This window comes from Thermobia domestica, chromosome 4 (genome assembly GCF_964235325.1).
Source record: "Thermobia domestica chromosome 4, izTheDome1.hap1.1, whole genome shotgun sequence".
In the NCBI taxonomy this organism is placed as follows: Eukaryota; Metazoa; Arthropoda; class Insecta; order Zygentoma; family Lepismatidae; genus Thermobia; species Thermobia domestica.
Window position 1 is genome coordinate 13862752 of NC_137457.1, and position 20743 is coordinate 13883494.

Consider the following 20743-nt stretch of genomic DNA (forward strand, 5'->3'; position numbering starts at 1 on the left):
CATTTTGCATCTATTGAGGAAACATTCAAACCATATTTTTTTAATCCTACCATTTGACAATTGAATGGAGTTCTGGTGCAATATTAATTGTAATATTGTGGTAATGATGTATCAATTCTAACAAGTTATATGTTGATAACCTTTACTGCTTTTGCTCCATGAAAGTCAATATTGAAAACGGAAGTAGTAGTACTGGTAAATGTCAAAGGGCTATCAGTTTTAGTATACAGATGCGGATAAATATGATATTTTTCCTTTAGATGAGGAACTTGTAAAAAAAAAAAAAGACAGCTTTCCACTCTCTACTACCATTTCGTTCTGAGGCGAGAAAGGTTACGCAATTCTATAGATAGATTTATGTTAACAGTAAGTGTCAATGGTTAAGAAATATGTATTGGCAATCTAAAGCAAGGAGTTCTGTTTAAGATGTTGACTGTTTGTAGTATGCTTAATTTCATGATAGAATGACAAATAATGAATGCAGAATTTGATATTTAAAAATACAGGACAATGTTGTGTTATCATTGTTTTCTATTTATGACGAAATATACGCTGTTTTCTGACGCTTCTTATTCGTCCTGGAAATGTATCTCGAATCGAATAGTTTCATGTGTATTTAACTTCCCGAAACAACAATTTTCATAAGCAGAAGAATCAGACGTAAGATCGAACATAAAATGATTTATCCATTCTTGTAAACCTTCCATGAAATACACAGTAAAAAAATGAATTTTTAAATGTACACATTAAAAGCGATAAATTAATGCTGTTTCACGTTTGAAAATTGTAGAATAATTCTAACTGATAATGTCCGTGAAAACATACCATTAATAGCTATTGATTATATATCTTTTGGAATAGTAAAAATTTCATTTGAACTCTAGACACCAAATGCAGAATCTTACCGTGAGCCAATCTTATACTGGGGCTAATTCTGACTGTCTCACTCATAATGTTTCTTCTAAGACTGTTTTGCATCCACATTACTTACTACCTATAAAATAAAAATTTAGGTTGTTCGGAATGATTTTTAATTGCAATTCTTCTCCGTGAATTAAAAAGTTGTCTTGATGAAAAATATAATAATGCAGATGTCTAATCATGTCGAATTTCTCACTTTATATTGTCAGTCCATATCAGTTTGAAATCCTTAGATCTCACTGGTTGTTACTCTTATATCGTGAGAAATATATTAAAACAACATTGCACATCATAGATGCGGGGTTTAGATACATCAATATAGCTTAACAGCTTTTCAAGGCACAAGCACTATGACTGATTATGTGGTAGTAACGAAATTACTGTAATTTAGCTCTGGTAGATTTGCACTTCAGTAAACATAACATTTCAAAAGTCATTTAGAAGCCCTTGCGATTTGTCTCTTACACTGAATAAGGAACACTTTGCCCTGTCAATTCTTGCATAAATATAGTGTACTATGTGTGGTAAAGCAACACAAACATCACTCCTTCCAGTCACTATAAACTCAATTCGTATATTCTCATTTATTGAATTAATCTGTTTTCTGAAATAATATGATTGTTCAGAATATTTGTTTGTGCTGCAACGTTCAATTTACTCTCTCTACATATTTAGGAGATTGATGGTGTAACGAAACCATTGTTTGAAATAATATTTATATGTTGAGATGGGGATATTGTCCTCTATTTTTTCTGTTAATTTACTTAGCGTAACATGATTGGAGTTAAGGTTGATTGCTGGAAGTCCTACATCAAGAAGAAAACCTTTGTCACGCTTCCTCTTATTGTATCCATTTTTCAACATTGCTTTTAACGTATTATTCTAAATTTAATTTTACATTAGCATATTTTTACGAAATTGTAGTTCGAGAGCTGTATCTTGTTTAAGATCAATAAACTAGCAACCACATAGATTTCTTGCTACATTTGTAACTGTTATGCAAAAGTAATGTTGATGTTCATAACACTTATGTTGATTTGTGAATTGTATATATTTTAAAAGGACAGTGAATAAGAAACAATTTACGTTCGTGTACCGATTTTGTTTACTTTGATGATAACTTTTCCGCTTTGAAAAGCAAAATAAACGATTTATGTTATTGTCTACCGAAGCGTAAGTTTAATTGTAGTTGACAATTTTTCTTTATAACGTGTTTCGTTTGATAGCATTTTAGTTTAAGAAATTTACTAAAATAATTTCTTGGATGACATTTTAGTTGGAAAACATTTGACTGGTTATTTTGTTTCTTAGTTTCGAAAGTTTTGTTTAATTTTTCCTGATTAATCTAGTTTAATCACTTACTTGCAATAAAGTTTAAACATTTTATTCTGCAAAGAAAAAGGCTTAATGGAACAATTGGTTACTATAAGTAATTAATTCTGCAAAGAATATTCAAAATATTACATTATGTTATAAACTTTGTAATGCAAACCTTCCTTTATATTTATGAGTTTATACTCTCTCGTCGTGCTATCATATAATTAAATATCACCAAGAATTTAATATTCTGTATGTCTTCAAGAGAAGACAGTTACTTTTTCAAGCTTGTGACATTGTCTTAATTACCTGGTAAAGATGCATTATAAGTGTAAAGAAAATGTTCCATTTGCTCTAAGATACTCCGCCTTAGGGCAGCATACCTTTTGTAATTGGTTAGTTATAATTCTACTACTCATAAGAAAACAATAAACAAATTTCTGCTCGTTTAAAAAGGAAAAGAAAAGTACATTACTGAAGCCTAGTACCAGTGAAAACTTAAACACACAGAAATAGGAAACCTTTTTTTAAATATATGTTTCGAATTTTTTTGTACGTAACATTTATTTGGTACTTAAATATTGAAGATGTAAACTTTAAACACAAAATCATTATATATTCTATAAAACAGGGAGACATGTTGAAGTTCATGACCAAACTGGAAAGAAAAAACGAAAGAAGAAAAGAAAACGACCGGATATAGGTAAGAAAAATTATTGCGTTTTGTACTTTTGAATCTAGTATGTTTTATTTTCATTTTAAATAAAAGGTGTCGATATATACATTAATATTACTACAATTTTGACACTTTTAATTTATCATTTAATATAACAAATTTTGCTTATGCTATCAACCTCAGAATAAGTACCACGGTGCTTGTGGGAGTCCTCATGTGAGATTCTCAGAGAACAATGGGTTCAGGAACAATTACCACATTTATAAGAAAGAGACATATGAAGTTTTTACTTCTTCACTAATCAAATGAGGAAATGAATGATCTTTTTTACACTGAAAGAGTTGTTTACAATATCAGGGTCTGGAAATGAGTATTTTAAGCACTGGAAAAAGCTTCAGGGAGAGATCTTTAAATATGAAATTTATTGAAAATGATCTACTAGGCATGTTGCACTAGAATCACTTGTTCATTACACCCTAAATTCTCTACGGATACACTTGTAAGAGATGGTGCTTTTATCATGATTGCTGAAGTTGTCATTATAGTAAGAGATGAACTTTAAGATTCTTGTGAGAGAACCTCTAATCATAAGCTCTGAAGATAATGTAATTGTGCTCAAACTAAGAAGTATTCTGAGCAGCAATTTAACACCCCGAAGATATTCACGTATATCACGAACTGTTTCTCTTTCATGTCAGCGGAACTGTACTGCTGCGAAAATCTTCTTCTTGTTGTTCACCTCAACCATAGGTTGGTTCAGGGAGAGATCTTTAAATATGAAATTTATTGAAAATGATCTACTAGACATGTTGCACTAGAATCACTTGTTCATTACACCCTATATTCTCTACGGATACACTTGTAAGAGATGGTGCTTTTATCATGATTGCTGAAGTTGTCATTATAGTAAGAGATGAACTTTAAGATTCTTGTGAGAGAACCTCTAATCATAAGCTCTGAAGATAATGTAATTGTGCTCAAACTAAGAAGTATTCTGAGCAGCAATTTAACACCCCGAAGATATTCACGTATATCACGAACTGTTTCTCTTTCATGTCAGCGGAACTGTACTGCTGCGAAAATCTTCTTCTTGTTGTTCACCTCAACCATAGGTTGGTTCAGGGAGAGATCTTTAAATATGAAATTTATTGAAAATGATCTACTAGACATGTTGCACTAGAATCACTTGTTCATTACACCCTATATTCTCTACGGATACACTTGTAAGAGATGGTGCTTTTATCATGATTGCTGAAGTTGTCATTATAGTAAGAGATGAACTTTAAGATTCTTGTGAGAGAACCTCTAATCATAAGCTCTGAAGATAATGTAATTGTGCTCAAACTAAGAAGTATTCTGAGCAGCAATTTAACACCCCGAAGATATTCACGTATATCACGAACTGTTTCTCTTTCATGTCAGCGGAACTGTACTGCTGCGAAAATCTTCTTCTTGTTGTTCACCTCAACCATAGGTTGGTTCAGGGAGAGATCTTTAAATATGAAATTTATTGAAAATGATCTACTAGACATGTTGCACTAGAATCACTTGTTCATTACACCCTATATTCTCTACGGATACACTTGTAAGAGATGGTGCTTTTATCATGATTGCTGAAGTTGTCATTATAGTAAGAGATGAACTTTAAGATTCTTGTGAGAGAACCTCTAATCATAAGCTCTGAAGATAATGTAATTGTGCTCAAACTAAGAAGTATTCTGAGCAGCAATTTAACACCCCGAAGATATTCACGTATATCACGAACTGTTTCTCTTTCATGTCAGCGGAACTGTACTGCTGCGAAAATCTTCTTCTTGTTGTTCACCTCAACCATAGGTTGGTTGGCAACATTGAAACGTTAAAACCTTTTTCTAATTTTGGGGGAGCTGTTTTTAGTTTGATAAGGTCTCTCTTCGTAACTGCCATCAAGATATTCTATTCTTGGTCTTCTCCCTGATTTTCACTTCGTCTTTCCTTCTATCTACAAGGTGATTAAATCGAAGTGCCCAATAACTTGGCAAAGCATGGTGTTTCTTCTTTTTGCTATTATCTTCATGATCTGTCCTCCTTCATTAGCTTTCTTTAGTACGTCTTCATTCCTTTTACTTTCGGTCCATGGTATGAGCATCATTCTGTTCCAGGGAAAATAAACAGTTTGTTTTCCAAACTGTTCATCATATCACATTTTAAATGTATCTACTGTACGTCCAATGTATCCCATCTTCAAATAGCTTTAAAGTTTTAAAAAAGTGATTTTCAGTTATAAAACCATTTCTAGAAAAAACGATATGATTGAAAGTTCAGAAAATATGCCTTCAGTATATAGCGTTGAATACAACCAGAGAAAGACTCTGCCTCTCTCCCTATATTCCCTAATTAATATGTTTAGTTACATCTTGTGTGTAGATTATACACACGCATTAGAAAATAAAAATGGGATATCCATTAGTCGCCTGTATAAAGGAAATGAAAAGAATGAGATATCTAGGTCGTACTTTAAGATTTATAATAGCTCTTGGAAAGAGTCACTTCTTTGTTTCAGTTTTCATGAAGTTATAACGAAATGCTTACTCATTAAATTTTCTAGAGTTTCTTTACATATGTTATACTGAACCTTAGAATTTAAAACTTTATTAGTACGTTACTTTACGTATTGATATATTATAATAATTAATACATATTAATGGATATTTATTGGTTTATTAATTTTGTAATACAAAATTTGATATAATTATCTCATACTCATAAATATTAATTATGTGTCCATTTCTATAAATTTGTTTGCTGTAGAAGCTGGTGGGCTGCTATAAGCTATAATGTTTTTTTTTTTTTACATATTTGTTCATTTTAATTAATTTTTGTTTTCTACCTTAATACATGTAGTTATATAATGTATTTATCAATTATAATTTATTTGAGTATTAATACTCTCACTCATTATATTATTATACACAAAAAGCATTAAACATTTTACCTTCATGTGTTGTTCTAATTAGATTATTATTCTTGAGAATTAATATCGGGATTAAAATATTAGTGTTTTCTAATAACTAAAACAACAGATATGATAACTTGCAGAGATTCAATTAGAAGTATTGGTATATTGTCTTATGTAAGGATAAAATAAATTCTCAAACTCACATTATATTTATATCAAGCAACATTGATTTGTTCAAATTTTCAATACACATAAGTTCAAGGTTATTCAATTACATCATACACTAAAAGTAACAAAATTAAAAATATTATCAAGATTCGTTTATTTTCATGTTAATAATGTAATATTTTGTACAAAATACGTTCTTCATCTCTTTTCAAATCAATACTATAGACGACATATCGAAATTGCATTTTAAAAGCTCCTTATGAATATATGGTTTAACTACGTCCCTTCGGTATGAGAAACAATTATTGATCTCTTAACGGTAGGAGCGCGTGATGTCCAAACGCCAGGTTAAATGATAGTTCTGAGTCTCATGAATCCTGGTGATGAAATAGTTGATAACTTGAAACCAGTCAACTGAGCATCGTATTTGTAAAATATTTACTAAAAAACTGATATTAATATATAATATTTACTAGTGACTAGAAAATATAAATCTGACAAAGATAATTTTTCCTTGGTTGTAATTCCCATGATATTTCATTTCAGATTATTTAATTCTTCGGAAATAGAGAACGATAATACCGATATCTATAATTACTAGCAAAATATAAAAAAGAATCCTAACAGATAAGCACACAATCACTTCAGAGACAGGAACGTTGTGTTTTCATGCATCGAAGCTAATTTCAACGCATGTATTCATTAACTTTGATCAGGTGATATGATGTCAGAGAATATCTTAACGTAATACTCTGAGGGTCTCGAACACTGTAGTCTGGTTGTTAGAGCGTTAGATTCATGTCCGCTTGTTTTTGGATTCGATTCCCGGCCGGTGCTTTTCAACTTTCGGCGTCCACCCAGGGTAGTAAAGCAAACTGAGGAGTCCACATAAGACCACATGTTCATAGCTAAGCTGGACGTAGTTCCAACAGTCGCTAACAAATGACGTGGAGCGTCTCAGGCCCAAAAATCGGACCGATACGCCAAGTGGTATATGGTCTTCTTAGAGTGTACGCGGGGTCAATAGGGCGTAGGTGAGAATATCTAAAACTTTAGGGCCCTACGTTGTTCCTATTGAATCAGTCTCTGTTGTGGGTATTCAGGACCACATACGTATCTTTGCGATTACTTTTGATGGATGTGGTGAGCCAATTGTGTGCCCTTGTGTTTGAGAATAAGTGCTTATGGTCCAGTAGTTACGTAGGAGTGCTTATGTTGTTACGGAGAGGTGCCTCTTCTTTTTCTCAGGTATTGAGGTAATATTATGTGCCCCTTCAGTTCTTTTAATTGGGTGTGAGTAGATCGTTTTGAAAGGTAAACATTCTTCTTTTTTTAAATACAAACTTATTATCATCAAAGATATGTGTTTATGGTACTATGAATGGAAATCCTTGTAGGTTTAGTTGATACGTAAGGTCAGATACATAGCCCTGTTATTTGTTTTGATGGTCGGTTAGGCCACGTTTGCATGCCTCATTCTCTAAGATAAATAATAAGGTTATTAAAGGTATCACGCTTCATGCATGAACACACTACATATTGTGATGAGTACCTAAGACTAAACACGACCCTTGTGGTTTCATTTGATGAATAAAGGTTGGCTAATGCACCTCTCTAGATTTGAGGCTAATACTGAATTGTCCAAATTAAGGTCTCTTACAGTGTTGTAATTATCTGGCACTATAGATGATCAACTTGCTTTATTAAGTTAGTTATCTTGGCATTCAGTGAAGCTCCTGTCATCATTTTCAGGCAATGGTTTGGCAGCAACTAACTGAAAATTCTTTACGTATAATATATTATGCTTCACATGCACTATATGAAATCATTTCTCTCAACTTCTCAACGTATCCTTCGTAACACGTGATATGTTGTTCTATGGCTCAATATCTCATATCCTATAGAACGTTCCATTACACACAAACCTATCACTTTACATCTTTAGTAGATTCCTAAAAGTTTGAAATAATATAAGGAAGTTGATTCTTTTATATGTTGTTGTATACAGTAGGAAGACATAGACTTATAAATCCATTGATATAATTGAAGGTATGTTACCGAAAGAATTATTTACAGTAACAATAATGGAGAACTACGATTAATTGGTTGTGACAATAACTGAGTTTAAAAATGTTATTGGTAAATTTAAGTTAAACAGATTCACTGAATGAGACAACAATGAGTTATCAACGATGACGTAAACTTGTAAGGATTCCATGGTGATTGTTTTCTTCAACAGTAGACTACATAATATTTCCATTACAAAAAGTCCAAGTAATGAAGGTCATGATGTTCTTTGTTGTAAGGCTGAATGCCTCTTTTTTTATCTAATAACGTTTTCCTGATCACTACATAGTGGAGCGTCATTTTGTAGTGACTGAATCTTGATTTCTCAGTATTTTCAACGGAACATTTCCCTGGAAGACATTATAATAACATTTATTTATTTATTGAACAAATTTCCAGATACAGCATAACTTTTACATTTTACACAGGGAAATGTTAACAAAAGAAATAAAATACAAGGCAACAATATCAACAACAACATAGAACAGTGTTAAGAAAAGTGTAAAAATAATACTATTCCGTCAAAACTCGTTTAATTGCTCTTTCAAACACTGGCTAGCTTGAAAAAATGTCCACATCAGTTGTTTCTTAATTATAACAGTTTGGTATTATGCAGAAAGGAGACCTCTGTATAATTGCCAACCTAGGACGGGCAAGATGGAATAGTTGGGCATTCCGGGTGATGCGGGAAGGGACGCGTAAGGATAGTTCCTGAAGTAATATTTCCGATCTTAAGTTTCCATTGACTATTTTATGAAGAAATTTCAGGTCTACGTGTAGAGATCTACGTACCAAGGGAGTCTGAATATTCAGATGTTGCAATAGTTATCTCTTAGATAATATTCGAAGTGCAGGAGCACGGAAGCGGACTATAGCGATAAAGAAATTAAGAATAGAATCAAGTCTGGAGAGATGTGTAGGCGCTGACATGACAACTATGAGAGAGCTGTATTCGATCTTGGGCGCTATTAAAGTTTTTTTTTTTAAAAAGTTGATACTGATTTAACAGTGCGTAGTTCAGTAAATCGATAAAGAAGTCCCAACATGCGCATTGAATTCTTAATTATTGAGGAGATGTGGTCAGAGAATGTGAGTTTTGAATCAAAGATGACACCAAGATCATTATCACTAGCAGAATGTGTGGTAGGGGAATCATTGACATGGTATATGGAGGGAACAGGACGACTTTTTCAAAGTAATAGTAATACTGTCACATTTCTTACTGTTGAGCTTCAAGTGCCACATTTCACACCAGCCTATAAGGTAATTTATGTCTTCCTGTAGAGCAATTGTGTCATGGAAATGATATTTCTCTGTATAACTTAAATCGTCAGCAAAAAGCAGAAGGCCACTAGGTTGAGCTGAAAAGTGCGTGTAGAGATCATCCATAAACAGGACAAATAGCAGAGGCCCAAGTACATTTCCCTGAGGCACCCCTGAGATCACGGGTTGGGGTTAGAAAGTCGCCCCTGATAGAACAACTCTCTGTTTACGGTCCTTCAAGTAGCTGTTGATTAAAGAGAGAAATTTATTATTTATTTCTGATTTGTTTTACGTGGCGAAGTTAAGGCTCTGCAGCCTTATCCGATCACTTAACCACATACATACATTCTTTTTATCTTTTTTTTTAAAAAAGCACCAATACATAGAAAATATTAAGAATTGCAAAAGGAAAGTATTGAACCACATAAAAAAGAATATACTACTAACCCTTTTCCGACTGTCGGGACTTCTAAGTCCCATCTTCTTTACACATACATTATTTCTCTTGTATGCGTTATAATGTCGAAGCCGAACCGCCTGACGGGACTCCTGAGTCCCCTTTCACCTCAGCATTATTCACCAACAATTGAAGCAGAATTTATTTTTATATAGTCTAATGTACCCTCAATGTACTATATTTTACCATCATATCAAATTATAGTAAAAAATAAATTCAGCCGGAAAAGGGTTAAGTAGAAAAAATAGTTAAACACTTCAAAACAAAAATTGAAAATAATACACAATAGAGGAAACAAAATAACATGGAAAAACCTAAATTGCATATTGCATATAGCGGTACTAGAAGTATGAATATATAAGCTGTACAAATTAACATAGGTTACCTATTGGTTGTGTGTACATATAAGGGTAATTATTAATCTGGTAAAACGAAGATGCCTCATGTGCTACCAGTATCCTTATCTTTACTTAAGAGATGGGAATTTACAGATGTTTTTAAATTTGGCAACTGTGGAAACGTTGTGTATTAATTAGGAAAACTGTTCCAGAGGCGTGTGGCACTTACTGTAAAGGATTTTGAGTATGAATCAGAATTGTGACTGGGTATGGAGAGCAAGAAATTAACTTGTAATCTTGTGCTTCTAGCATGGAAGTCTGATAAGTATAAAAAGCTACGGGCTAGGGAAGGTTCTGACATTGTAAGTATTTTGTACAATAGGATAAGATCATGAAAATTTCTTCTTCCAACTAACGTCAGCCATGACAGTTTTTTTATAAAAGGATGTGAGATGTTCCCTGTAAGTTAAATTGAAAATAAATCTAATGCAGGCCTTTTGCACTATTTGCAAGCGCTTTGATTGATTTTCTGTTATATCAGAATAGACTGAGTCGCAATAGTCAAGATGTGGGAACACCAGTACCTTGACAAGTTTGATCTTCAGAGATATTGGTAAGAAATTTCTTAGTCTATTTAACGTATGCAGGACACCAAATGCTCTCTTACAAACTCCATTTATTTGATCGGACCAGGAGAGATTTTGATTTAGTATGACTCCCAAATTTTTGACAGTTATAGAGAATGGAATAACAGTATTGGACAATTTTATATTTTGGAGTTGATAGATATTAATATAAGAGAGAATTCGTGGGGATCTAATTAAGATACGCTGCGATTTTGTTACATTTAATTTTAACCAGTGGGCCGTAGACGAGTCGCTGATTTTGTTTAACTCGGTATTTATTTTCTTAATCGCATTATTAATATCTTGTTGGGGAAAGAAGCATATAACTGAAAATCATTAGCGTAAATATGGTATTTACAATATGTGAGAATTTTAGGGAGATCATTAATGTAAAGGGCAAAGATAAAGGGACCTAGTACGCTACCCTGCGGCACTCCACTCTTGATACAATGCCATGTTGATATGTGATCCTGATTAATCACTACTCTTTGTTTACGTTCGTGAAGGTAAGAATGAAACCATTTAACCACTGATTCAGAAAAATTAAACAATAATGATAATTTCTGAAGTAATATGTAAAAATCATTCGTTTCAAATGCCTTAATATAGTCAGATGCGTTAGTTTTCTGTTATCAATAGCCCATCTTATATCATCCGTTACGTTTACTAGTACAGTGCATGTGCTATGGTTACTTCGAAAACCATTCAAAAGTATCCAATAAATTATTTGTTGTTAAGTATTCCCGAATTTGATAATTTAGAATATATTCAAAAAATTTTGAAAGCACGGGAAGGACACTGATAGGACAATAGTCTTCGATATTGTCAGCGTTGTTCCTTTTTGGAAGTGGGCGGACCTTAGCGAGTTTCCATACTGTGGGAAAAGTACCTGTGGCAAGAGAGTAATTAAAAATGTCACTGATAGGATTAAGTACATGCGGTAGGATTTTCCTGATCATAGTTATTGAAACATCGTCTGTGCCAGTGGCTTTAGATTTAATTCTTTGGATCGCTTTTAATACATGTGCAGGCTGTACGTGAGAAAACGAGAACAGAGAATTAATTTCCGAAGCTACAATATTATTCGTTGTTTGAAGTTTCGTGGAGGCTGGTATCATACGGCTTTGACAGAAAAAAATGTTCAATTCATCTGGCGTATAGTTAACTGCTGCGTTCTTAGCTGTTTCTCCCAACACTTAATACTTTTAGCTATTTCCAAAGAACTGTTCCATTATTTTCCGATTCCAGTATTTCATAGGCAAAGCGCCGTTTTGCCATCCTTACTTCTTGAGTGCAACGGTTTCTTAATATTCTATAGTTTTCGAATTTTGTATTTGGATTTATTGTACTATCACTAGAAATTTGCCATGTACATTGAATTTATTTTAGAGCTTATGAAGAAGATGAATATGACTGACAGAATCAAAGGCCTTCTAGAGATCAAAGTAGATAACATCTAATTGAATATTGTTATTCATATATTTGACTGCATAGGAAGAAAGAGTACTTAACTTTGTGAGACTTGAGCATTTCGGTAAAAAAAAAACGTGCTAAGAAATGTGGATGTAAGGTGATGTGAATTTAAGTAGCCAGTCTGTGATTATTTTTTCTCAGATAATTAATATTACAGAAAAAGGAGATATTCGCCTATAGGAGGATATATGATCTTTAAGTCCTGATTTGTATATTGGGGTCCCGTGAGCTAGTTTCCAACTGGTGGGATAATACCCTTCCTTGAAGCATCTATTGAATAAGATAGAAAGAGGAACCGAAATAAGTGAAGCAGTTTTGTTGAGAAAAAGAGCATCAATGTTGTCAGGTCCAAGAGATCTATGTGCAGATAGCGATTGCAAGGAAGCCAGAAAGCCATTTACAAATAGTTTACACTAGTGAAATGTCTACATTGGTAATTACAGCTGTATATGAAGATTCTTTAGTTTTGTGCATTGTACATGGCAGATCAGCATGTTTCACTGGAGGAAACTTCGTAATAGAATAGATCATAATATAAGATGTACGTTAGTTTAAGCATTTTGCTGGTATATAGATGGAAGAATTTAAGAGCCAAAAATGCACGAAATCTTATTTCATCGAGTGTAACTTGTTTGGGATCAATCAAAAGGTAGTTATGTTAGTCTTTCGTTGCTTAATTGTAATAAGATATTATCATAAGCACCGATACATAAGTCAGTAGGCCATAAGCACTGACATTAAAACACGAAAGGCATATGGTTGTTACAGATGAATATGCTTTCAAATGAGCATAGAGATATGTAGCTGGTTTAAGACACTCATCAAAGTGAGTGAATGGCCCTTCATAGGACGAAGGCATACATATATTTGTATCAAACGATCAGTACGATCAGTACAGTTATATCTTAAAGTATAAAGGATACGTGATTTTTTCACCCTACCCATTAAAGGAAACCACAGGGGTAGTTATCTGGTCTCAATAGAGCACTTAATTCTTTGCTACTTCCTAGGCATCGCACAGGGACATACGACAAATCGTTCGTGCATAAACGATAAACATACTACAAAACTTTTATATGGTTCTTTACAACTGAAATCTTTATATAGTTTTATATTATATTAGTTATCCTTATATTGTGTACTTAGTAAACATGTGTGTACGTGCGTGTAATGCATGTGTGTATGTTTTGTGTTTATGTATATGATTGTGTAATGTGAATCAATGTATCGTGTTTTTGTCATACAATTGTCATCGAAGTACTAATACTAACGAAGAGAGATGGTTAAAGATGTATGACAAGAAGAATCATTCAAGTTAGACAAGTGAAACATAATATGTGAATTCCTTATTAGAAATAAGTTCGTATGCATCATTAGCGTTTCTAAATAAGCAAATGAATACATTTTAACTTTTTACTTTATATTAACAAAATAGAAAAATGTACAAAAACAAACGAACCATTACTAATTAGTTTTCAAATATTACTAGTATTTGGACTCATAAGAGTTTGAATCATAATGTATAAAATATCTATCTTAATGGGGAAAAGATTCTTTAATTTTTCGCAAAGAATATCGATTGAAAAGTATGCGAATGAATGTTTCAACATAATAGTCACTTGGATAGTGTGAGTTTTCTCTGGGTTCTCAGGTTTCCTCTCACTTTCTTCATTCCACTATTCCATTCATTTCTCATCATCACCGTCATCTTTAGCCTAGCCAGCATATACGTGAGTGGTAATGATCACTTGGTCTTGCTGTGTTTCTGTCATTATAATCATACTCAAATACCCATCCTTAGAGTTTTCAAAGACGTATCCAAACGATTTTGTATAAATCTGCTTCGTCGTTGCGGAAAGTGTTCATTTTACACGTGTCTCATAAAAAAGACAATTTATGTATTTTTCCCTTCAAAGAACGCACTCCATTGCTATTTGTTATCAAGACAAGTGCGAACAATAATTACAAAGAGAACATTTTGGACGTTTCTGTTGGTTGTTTCAGAGAAGTAATGAAGATTATTTCCTACATCAAGATACAAATTTTAATCATAATATAAACAAATACATCGACCAAAGTCATACTTTCAATAGCTCATATTAAGCACTTCGGAAAACGAAACTTTACTGAAATTGTCTTTCATTTCTTTATTTAGAAGATGAATTCTCCTAAACCATGTGTCACGTTTCATTTTTTCAACGAATGGTCTATCGTATACACTAAAATTCATCTTCCTACAATATTGCAGTCATTACATAATTATGACGTACATTTCAAAATCATTATGCCTCTTTGGGAACACATTCGAATGAAATTGGTATGATACTTAGTTTAAGTCAATTTTCCCAAATTGAAACGCTAGAACAGTATTATTCCAGCTGAAAAAAACAGTTAAACCTATTTAATACATGGACAATATTATGACGATTACAAATATTTACATGTGAGTTTATAAAAGTTAAACTTATTATTTCTGATTTGATATATTCGTCAAACAAAAGAAGGTTAAAACTCTAACTTTAATTAGTAACAATCAATGTTACTTATTTTATGAAGGTATGAGAACAAAGAAATTCATCATACCGTATTGAAGTATATTTTCAGCTTAAGTATAAGGCAAATTAGTGTTAAGAATAGCACTTAACATCAAATATATTTACAAAATAACGTACTTTAAGTTTGATTGTAGTCTGTTTTTGTTTGGCGTAAGTCATAGTACACAAAAAACTCACAATCTCATCTCTCATTGGAATATGAATATTTAAGACGAAGATATGTTAATGTCAATAACTACCTCCTTTCATGGCAGTTAGTGATTGGTATGGAGAGTAGTTGAAAATTCTAGTTTCAATGTGCTTTTCATTCTCATATGAAAGTTTATTACAAAAACAATTCTGTTTTGAAGTAGAATTCCATCCAATTTCCAAATTAATAATACTCAGTTCCCATAATATTTGATAGTGCAAATGGTATTCGAGTCATAATGAAGTACGCTGGACTTTGATTATAGACCCCTTACTAATAAGGAACAAGTATTTCAGTCCATTGTTGAACGGGAAAAGAAGAAGGAGAAACACTTCGTCAATATTCACTTCATTCCTAATTGGACTTTGGATTTATATTAGTATTATAACATATTTACTGATAAACTATAATGTTTATATAATTTAACAAAGATGAAAGACGCAGAAGGATAGGACATACAAGCATGCTGTCATCAACAGAATGGTAATATGAGTAGAATCGCTTTCATTTCCATTGAAGTTTGAGCTTGTAACGTTGAAATATACTTCAAATCGCAAGTCCTTGAAGCTATACATATTGGAAAGCTTAGAAGCTATATTTTCTACTATTTTTACTGTGAAACAACTACAAACCAGTACAAGTTCCAAGACCAAGTATGTCTTATTTTTGTGACAATTTTCTTACAACCTGATTTATTAACTAAATTTTAAATTACATGTCGGATCTGTCCTACATACTGTTACAACATACATTTATCCTACCCTGTATCATACTTTCATACAAATAACTATTTTCAGAGAATCCAACCAAGGAAGAGGATGACGATAAACCAACAGGTAAGATTTAAATAGAAAATTCAAAGCTTTTTTGTTTTTATACAGTGTAATGTTTTCGTGCCCTTTTACCAATACGAGTTTCTAATAACTTCTTGTAATATGTTTCATTTGATAAGTAAACTTTCTCTCTATTTCCATCTTATATGAATACTTTAAGCATATTCTTATCCAACAAGTATTGCTGTCACTCCTTTTGGAGCCTGATTCACTTCCTTGACTTTCATTCTCATCTGTACGCAACCATACTTCATCTTCATCTCTTGTGTCAGCATCTTTGTCTGAACCATGTAGGAAACAAGTATTTTGTCATTGGTAATGAGTTTCTTTGGTTTTCGAAAAGAACGAATAATAATTACTGGAGATAGAGTTGAGAGGTGGGAATCTCATGAAATCAAATATGGAAACTTAGATGTAAGAAGCAAATTATATGCAAAGAAATCAATTGATTTTCTACCGCACACCCTGACTTTTGTTTTTCTGATCTCTCATCGGTCTAACTGAATGACTATCGGTATAGCACTTTTAAGATAGTATTTGGGTGACTCCTGTCCCGCATTACCGACTCCGTACACAATGACTCTGAGCCATTGAGGGCTAAGATGTCATAAATACTAATTAAGTTAGAGTGAGTTAAAATAGTTCTGGATAAAATTATATTAAGATTGCAACATTCTTATACAACAAGGAAACATAAGTACCTGAATTAAGTGGTTGCAGCACATTGTTTAAATACGTAAATAAGTAATTTGTAGATAATAGCGTTAAAAGTAATTTATGAACTGAATCGGAAGGGTATATCCACATAAGTTTATTGTTTGATATTTAGTTTTACATTAAGTTACAGACTTCTAAAAGTATCTATCACTCTGGTATTTAGGCTTCACATTATTTGCAAAGCTCTTACTTACTTTCAACATACTGAAAATAGTTTTTATAACCAATGGAGAAGTACTGTTTGTATGCCAATCTGATGTTTCCTGTATTTTGAGCAATAATTTATTAAGTAATGATAACCAATGTGTAAACGTATAATACCACTGCAAAGATATATCAATGTTGATGTTGCTCTATATCACTCACATGACTATTATACAATTCGGTTGTTTGAAGCGGGAATTTCTAGTGATCTGTATGTCGACCATAAGGTGTTAGAAGGAATGTTCCACTTCTCGAAAAATCTCTTTTATTTGATTTAACCAACGACAACTTTACGACATGTCATGCCTCATGACAAAGCCTTCAAATTGATCTCATACTAGGACATATTAAACATTGATTCCTTCAGTACGAACTTCATGTGCCACATTTCTGTAGAGGAATGACCCATAAAATTTACAATTATGAAAAAGTAATGACAATCAATGGCCTTTAGAAATATATAATAGCTTTGTTAAAGAATGTTGAAAGATTATATTTTCTAATACCAAACATTAAACCTGAGTATCTTCTACGGGTAATTTCCAATTTATGCCGTCTCAGATTGACATATAAGCAATACGTATTTTTCTGTGATAATGCATTCAATGTAATATGTAACGTATAAATAGATGTAATCAATTATGTGTTCCAACACAAACCTGGATAAACGTAAAGAATGCAGTACAATTTAGTCACATGAAGAATTCAACAATGAAAATAAAAGAACAAATATTTTATTAATTGAGTTTGTGCCTTTTAAATAAGAAATAATCTCGAATTTATGTGTGTTAATACTAGAGAGGAATGGAAGAAAATAGTTAATTCATTTTCTACAGCTTAAGCAAGTTTACTCATTAAGAGTGTAACCTAGTTACAAAATGAATTAAAAGAAATAGAAGAAAGACAATAACTCAAAATAATTTTGTCATGCGTACATTACTATGTGTACGATGTTAGAACCACATTTGTATTATCTTGAGCACGTATCATATTTTAGCTTATTGTTTGGGTATGCTAGATTTGATTCTAAAAACGAATATTTAAAATAATTTTAAACTACCTCTATTACCAGAAGTTTTCTATAACATATTATTAAAATTTTAATGCAAAACAAGAAAGCATTATCTAAATTTACAAACTCAGAAATTAGAATATAATTTACAAAATCTCTTCAGAACATTTTTACATTGGAAAATCTCATATACGAGTGAGATAGTGTAAAACTTTCCTTAAATTAAAAACACCTACTTTCAGTTTAGAACTATTTTTCTCTGAAAAAGGAAGCACCTCAAAGTTTTTACATTGTTTTTATAATAAATGATCACACTAACAACACAAACTAGAAAGTAATCTATTATTTAAAATAGTCACCCAGCAATTGTAGAGTTAACATTGCAAGCAACCTTAATAAGCAGTCTAATTTCATAGATCAAATTGTACTTCTCGAGATATCTTTTGCCGAACAATTTTCACTAAAAGAAAATAAACATAGTTCGTTCAAGAGTTAATGCTATTAGTGGTATAATATGAGTATTGTCTTAAAGATGTAACAAGCATATACTAATCAAATTATAATCCGTACTCAATGAATTGTAAAACGTAAACCATTAGGTTAAAACTTGTTCTATAAAGGATGCAATGTGTACTAGTTCTTTGAAAAAACATTTGTTTTCTGTACTGAAAGCCATTCTCAGAATTTAGCAACGTAATAGATTTAAGTATTTCAAGTAATATTCACAGAAGTTGAATAATTCTAATAACTGCTACTAAGAATTATTAACAGTTTGTTCAATAATAATTAAAAAATCGTGCTTTCAACTCTTTTTCAAGAACAAGATGAAAAAAGCAATAAACGTAAGTATTGCGTTTCTCATATGTGCATTCAAATAATAAATTGAATCAATCCTTCTAATATTATATGTAATTTTATTATATGTGTTTATACTGCACAACTCTTTATTGTACGGCATACAATCAGCGCTTTTAGTAAAACGGAACAATCTTTCGGTTTTCCATGTTGTGCAGTTCAAAATTCAGCCCCGGAAAGCGAATAATTAGTTTATTGATTTATTTCTTTTCATTAAATTCATTGCAAATTCGGGTTTTCAAGTTTTCTCGGCATATAAAACGTAAAAACGAAAGATACCGAACTATTGCATATCACTGTTAAAAGTAAACACTTAAACACCGTAAATGTTTTAAATGGTATAACTACTGTATATTTGTTGGTTGAAATATTTACTTATCTCAGCATAGAAGACACATCTCAGAAACTTTGGCAAGACAATACTCATGTACTTAGTCATGCCCTGAGAATTGTGTATTGGATGATGTATTCTAGTTTTATTGATATCCAATATACTATATTGAAGGATTGATTTCGTTGAAGCAATTTTTGTGTAAATACAGTATTCATAAATTTAAGTTCAACCTTAAATAAGACTAGTATAAGTATGTACATAGGATAATCATCATAAAATATTAATGTGTTTCAAACTGTTTATTGAATTATTTAATATATATATATATATATATATATATATATATATATATATATATATATATATATATATATATATATATATATATTCACGATATGTATAGCATATTTCACCATAAGGTTCGCGGACCGAACGATATGAAAACAGTCCCTGTGACTATTTATTTCCAAAAATTTTACATTATCATGTTGCTCACACCTGCTATATTTGTAATGTGCATCGCCTAGGCTTCAACTAATTAAGAAGAATAAAATGAAAAAAGAAAAGAATAAAAAAAGCAAAATTACCAAATAAGTTTCAAAGATGAATGCAAATTATGTATCATAACCAAGAACTTAATCTAAGTATAAGCAATGAGTTCATGGGGCATCTTATTTATTTGGATTAATAAACAATAGACAGTACGCACTCTATGTGCTTCATAATGACAGTAGTCTTTGATGAGGCACTGAAAATTGCGTATTTTATTAGCGATCCGTCCTCTAACATTATGGTATTCTCTGTTCTTTTTAATTAAATGGAAGTGATCAGGAAGACTTACGCTCAAATATTTGCTAGTTGTGATAGGGTAAATTTCTGACCCAGTTATTTAAGCTTTGTGACAAATTTATCATAGTGAGCAATTAGCCACAGAATGACTGAATCATTGACTATCCGTAGTATGCCGGCAATTGTGAATTTGACCTAACAGCTAGTTAAAGAAGTCACGCTCTTGGAAAAGCATGTACGCAGCAACTTATTTTGGGAGGAGTCGAAAGTTTCCTGGAAGGTCAGTATTAGGATAGGGGAAGGAGTACCTGTGAACACTTTTAGAGTCTTTGAAATTTTGGTGCTAATATTCAGCACCTTTTCCCCAAGTTTTGTCGTACATTTGAAGAGTCATCTCTTTGCTATCAGATAGTATGATTTTTAAACGTGTTACATAATTACAATAGCGTTTATGAGATAAAATAAGAACAAATCCGTTTTGTTTACAGGTACATTATGGTCGTGTACCTTTGAACAGACCCTCTTGTACCTTTGAACAGTGATAATTACAATGTTTCTGCGGCAATAATATAAAAAGAAACCACAAATATTAACAGTTATAAATTGCAATAAAAGGTTTAGCTATCAAAAGCTCCCCAGAATTAAAATTTTATCAATTAAATTAAAAATTGAAGAGAAGTTCTAACAAAAACTTGTGAACAATAAAGTTGAACATATACATGTCTAACATTATGTTATATAATAAGCGAGTATATAGAAACTACCTAAAATTATAATTAATAACTTTATATCCTAACCTAACCTATATAAAATATATCAATTGTTTTAACTACTTACATTGTGTAGCTTTAAACAGTATTATTTATCGTTCAAAGGTACACATTGCATTAATGTTCATAGCAGGGGTGGCTTGCCTATAAGTGCTGCAGAGCTGCAGAACTACCAGCTATTTTAGTGGCATAAATGTATTTTTAATTGAGTTGAATTGTGCTTAACTTAATCAAGGTAAT

The 20743-nt window shown here is 32.0% G+C and overlaps 1 protein-coding gene across 4 annotated transcripts in view; it reads left to right on the forward strand.

Annotated features, from left to right (window-relative positions):
* The window catches only part of LOC145683731 (uncharacterized), a 117756-nt gene that overhangs the window by 38106 nt on the left and 58907 nt on the right, over nucleotides 1-20743 (forward strand). For all 4 annotated transcript variants that reach the window (XM_081755249.1, XM_081755247.1, XM_081755248.1 and 1 more), the window contains exons 8-10: nucleotides 2870-2941; nucleotides 15787-15825; nucleotides 18574-18597. In XM_081755249.1, the coding sequence (XP_081611375.1) occupies nucleotides 2870-2941; nucleotides 15787-15825; nucleotides 18574-18597 (135 nt within the window). The remainder of the gene's footprint in view (nucleotides 1-2869; nucleotides 2942-15786; nucleotides 15826-18573; nucleotides 18598-20743) is intronic.